This window comes from Carlito syrichta, unplaced genomic scaffold (assembly GCF_000164805.1).
Source record: "Carlito syrichta isolate Samal-C Ts95f unplaced genomic scaffold, Tarsius_syrichta-2.0.1 Scaffold315403, whole genome shotgun sequence".
Taxonomy (NCBI): Eukaryota; Metazoa; Chordata; class Mammalia; order Primates; family Tarsiidae; genus Carlito; species Carlito syrichta.
The window spans coordinates 71,299-74,809 of record NW_007259499.1 but is presented as its reverse complement, the minus strand read 5'-3'; the positions used below and the strand labels follow the sequence as shown (position 1 = coordinate 74,809).

Here is a 3,511-nt window from a genome sequence, read left to right as displayed (position 1 = left end):
CCCGGCACGGGGCTGGGGTGGGGGCGGCCGGGAGGCGACGTGCTCCCCGGCCAGGAGTGCCAGCGAGGCCGTGCTCTCCTGTTCCCACAGCGGCAGAACGGCCCCGGGCAGCGTGTGATCCGGGAGGTGAACACCACCACGCGGGCCTGCGCCCTGTGGGGCCTGGCCGAAGACAGCGACTACACGGTGCAGGTCCGCAGCATCGGCCTCCGCGGAGAGAGCCCCCCGGGGCCCCGCGTGCACTTCCGGACGCTCAAGGGCTCTGACCGGCTGCCCTCAAACAGCTCGAGCCCAGGTGAGGTCTGCGCTGCTGAATTCCCGCGCTCTCCTGGCTTTTCTGGATTCCGCTGGCCACAGTCCAGGGAGACGCACAGGAGGGGGGTTTAGTGCATGGCCCTGCCCGGAGAGGGAGGGGAAGCAGCCGGGCAGGGGACTGTCGACAGGCTGGCGTGGACTCCCATGGGGAAGGGCTTGTCCGCTTCCGGTCTCCACCTCCGTCTCATTCCAGCTGCAGCCTGCACCAGTGAGTACCCTCCTGCAGCCAGCCTGCTTCCTGGCCCCCTATCCTCCAATGGCTTCCTCCCAGAGAGGGGCAGCACCGAGATGGGTCTGCTAAACTCTGATAACCCCGCGTCTGGGTCCTGCTCGTATCTGCATAGATGCGGCTGTAGATGCGGCTCTCTGGCTGCTCCTCATAACCCCTGGCTATCCTCGCCTTTCTCAGGTGACATCACAGTGGAGGGTCTGGATGGAGAGCGGCCACTGCAGACCGGGGAAGTGGTCATCATCGTGGTGGTGTTGCTCATGTGGGCTGGTGAGCACGCAGCCAGACTCGACCACAGACTCGGGGAGGGGCACTCAGTGGAGGTGGGAGATGGGGAAGGTTGTCAGGAGAAAGGGTGAGAGGAATGAGGTGGGGAGATGCCTTGCTGAGGAGGGAGGAGCAGAAGCTTGAAGAAAGGGAGCCCAGAGGACTGCATGGGCGCTAGGAATTCTGGACTTCTTGGGTTTTCTAGAAGTTGTGTGGGCATCTCATTACTCTTCAAGGCTGAGGGGGAAGGTTAAGGCAAAGGCTCAGATTGTGTTGTGTTTCAGCTGTAATTGGGCTGTTCTGCCGTCAGTATGACATCATCAAGGACAACGACTCCAACAACAACCCCAAAGAGAAGGGAAAGGGGCCGGAACAGAGTCCTCAGGGAAGGCCGGTGGGGACAAGACAGGTGACGTGGGGGCCGGTGAGGGCGGGAAGGCGGGAAGGGTGATTCTGTCACTGTGGGGCATCCAGGGAAATCAAGAAGGCCATGGGGTGGGGGGGCAGGAAAAGACTGAGAAGGGAAGGCCGGGGTGGGCGCAGCAGGAGCAGCGACAGGTGGCACTTACCTTCCTGAAATTCAAGACGTGGGCCCTTTTCGTTCACAGAAGAAGTCACCATCCATCAACACTATCGACGTTTGAGTGAAGAAACAGAAGCAGAAGAGAAGCACTGACAGCCTGGGGATGGGGATGGGGTTGGGGACAGCCTAAGGGGGTGACCCACTCCCACAGTCTCAGGCCTGGTACCCATCCTCTCTCCACTGTGAGCAGAGCCAGAAGGTAGGTTAGTGCCCTGGACCTGGGGAGTGAACAGCAGGTGGGATATCCACCCTCCCCAGGGCCAGGAGTCACCTGTTCCACCCTATCACATTAGGTCCCAAATGGGGGCCCCATTTCGCCTGTATCAGGACTCTCAGCACCCCCAGCGGCCCCCTGCATCTTGCCTCTGGGCCTCAGTGAGGGGGTGTTTCCGTGGGCACTTCCCTTCCCTGGCAAGTGAAAGGAAGGTCTGAGCCGGAGGCGGCCGCTGAGCCACACTACTCCAATGTCTTCCATGGAGCCCCAGGTGCTCCCCCTGGCCCGGCAGCACCGGCTGCTGGCAAGCTTGCCCTTGGACATTTTTCCAATAAAGGTTCTTGGACTAACTGGAGCTGACTGTATGGTATGCCGCGGAGTATGCCGAAGACAGTCCCCATCCTGTTGCTTTCCTGACTCTCCTGGGGCCCCGCGCACCTCCACCAACGCGCACCTCCACCAACTCGGCAGGAGCAGACTCTCACTGTGAGGTGTTTGCTTCCACTCTCCAGCCTGGAACAGGCGGGGAGGGACCGAGAAGAAGGGCTGCAGAAAACTAGAGCCCTAGTTTATTTTCCCTTGTTGGGTGAGAAGGGGGAAAAGAGGAGAGATCTGACATCTTCCCGCACTGATGGAAACTCAGTGAGGTCCCTGAGAGGGCCAGTAGCCTCTCTACCATCACTGCTTACCTGATGCCCAGCTCCTCACCATTTATTCTTCTAACTCCTCCACTGACTCGGGGCTCGCGGTCAAAAGAGCTCTGAGGGGTGTCTTGGGGAAGAGCGACAGGGCAGCTGCACGAGGGGATCCCTTGGTGCCACATGCGCCTCTCCCATGCGCCCCGAGTCTGTTCCTCCTCTCCTTGCTTTCCGTTTTCATCTCTGTCTGCCCATCTGGTCGGTCAAAGTCAATGGTAGTCGTGAGGTGTAAATGAGTTTTGTTTATGCTCTGCCACCATATCCAGAAGAGGATTCTGGAAATAAGACTGAGGGGTTGGGACTCCCCTGCCAAGAGTTATAACTTGGGCTCTGGGGCCTACTTGTTTCCGGTGAAAATAGGGGTGTCCTCTACCCTTTCCTAATTTCCGAGGTGGGGTTGTGGCCATGAGGAAAATACCTGTTGACATTTGCAGCCACTGTGGGGGAAGGATTCTGGCCCTAGAATCCACCTGGAAGCCTGTGCTACCTTTCCGGAGGGTTACCGGTCTTCCCAACCTCGGATCATTCTGGAGAAGGCTTACGAGGAACTCCTTTTCTGCATTTCAATCTCTCTGGTATATGAGAAGAACCCGGATCAAAGATCCAGAAAGGAACCCCAATCCAAGCGAAGATCAAGAAGTCAATAGCTCTTCTACCAAACCGAGCTCCAATCCCAGGTATCACAAGATTCACCCACCAGGTGAGCCAAGTTCTGGTCTGCCCTCGGACCTGAACCGCGGAAGCAGAGTCTTTAATCCGCCATTACCCGGGTTGGAAGCACCTTACCCTTCCCTGGCCGCGAGTTCCAAACACTCATCTCTCCGGCTCTAGAAATATCTCCATTTCTCGGGATGGAAGTGTCACAGGGCACGGTGGCACGGCAGGGAGAGTGAGCTAGGAGCTGGGAAGGACTGTCAGAGGGGTTTCAAGCTCCCAGGTCGGGGCTGGATGCCGGCTCTGCCCTTGACTGCACGTGTTGGTTTGGGCAAGTGACCGCTCTGATCCCGAGTCTCCTGCTGTATGAAACGAGACTGGCCACGGCGCCAGCCCCGAAAGGCGCTCCTGAGATGGCACGACTTCGCGCATGACCAGCACCGGGCGCAGTCTGCACCCGGCAGACACCGACACTGCTGTCCCTGGTAGCCGTCGCGAGCGGTCTCGCGACCCCCAGCAAGTTCTGCCGCCTGTCTGGGGTCACTTCCGTC

The 3,511-nt window shown here is 59.1% G+C and overlaps 2 protein-coding genes across 2 annotated transcripts in view; both read left to right on the top strand.

Moving 5' to 3' along the window:
- Positions 1 to 1,963, top strand: part of FNDC4 (fibronectin type III domain containing 4) — a 4,052-nt gene extending 2,089 nt beyond the window's left edge. Inside the window, exons 3-6 of the mRNA XM_008072761.1 lie at positions 55 to 295; positions 725 to 814; positions 1,096 to 1,220; positions 1,420 to 1,963. Coding sequence (XP_008070952.1) covers positions 55 to 295; positions 725 to 814; positions 1,096 to 1,220; positions 1,420 to 1,455 — 492 coding nt within the window. The 3' untranslated portion in view covers positions 1,456 to 1,963. The remainder of the gene's footprint in view (positions 1 to 54; positions 296 to 724; positions 815 to 1,095; positions 1,221 to 1,419) is intronic.
- Positions 1,964 to 3,390: 1,427 nt separating this feature from the next.
- IFT172 (intraflagellar transport 172) overlaps positions 3,391 to 3,511 on the top strand; it is a 37,453-nt gene continuing 37,332 nt past the window's right edge. Inside the window, exon 1 of the mRNA XM_021706288.1 lies at positions 3,391 to 3,499. Coding sequence (XP_021561963.1) covers positions 3,391 to 3,499 — 109 coding nt within the window. The remainder of the gene's footprint in view (positions 3,500 to 3,511) is intronic.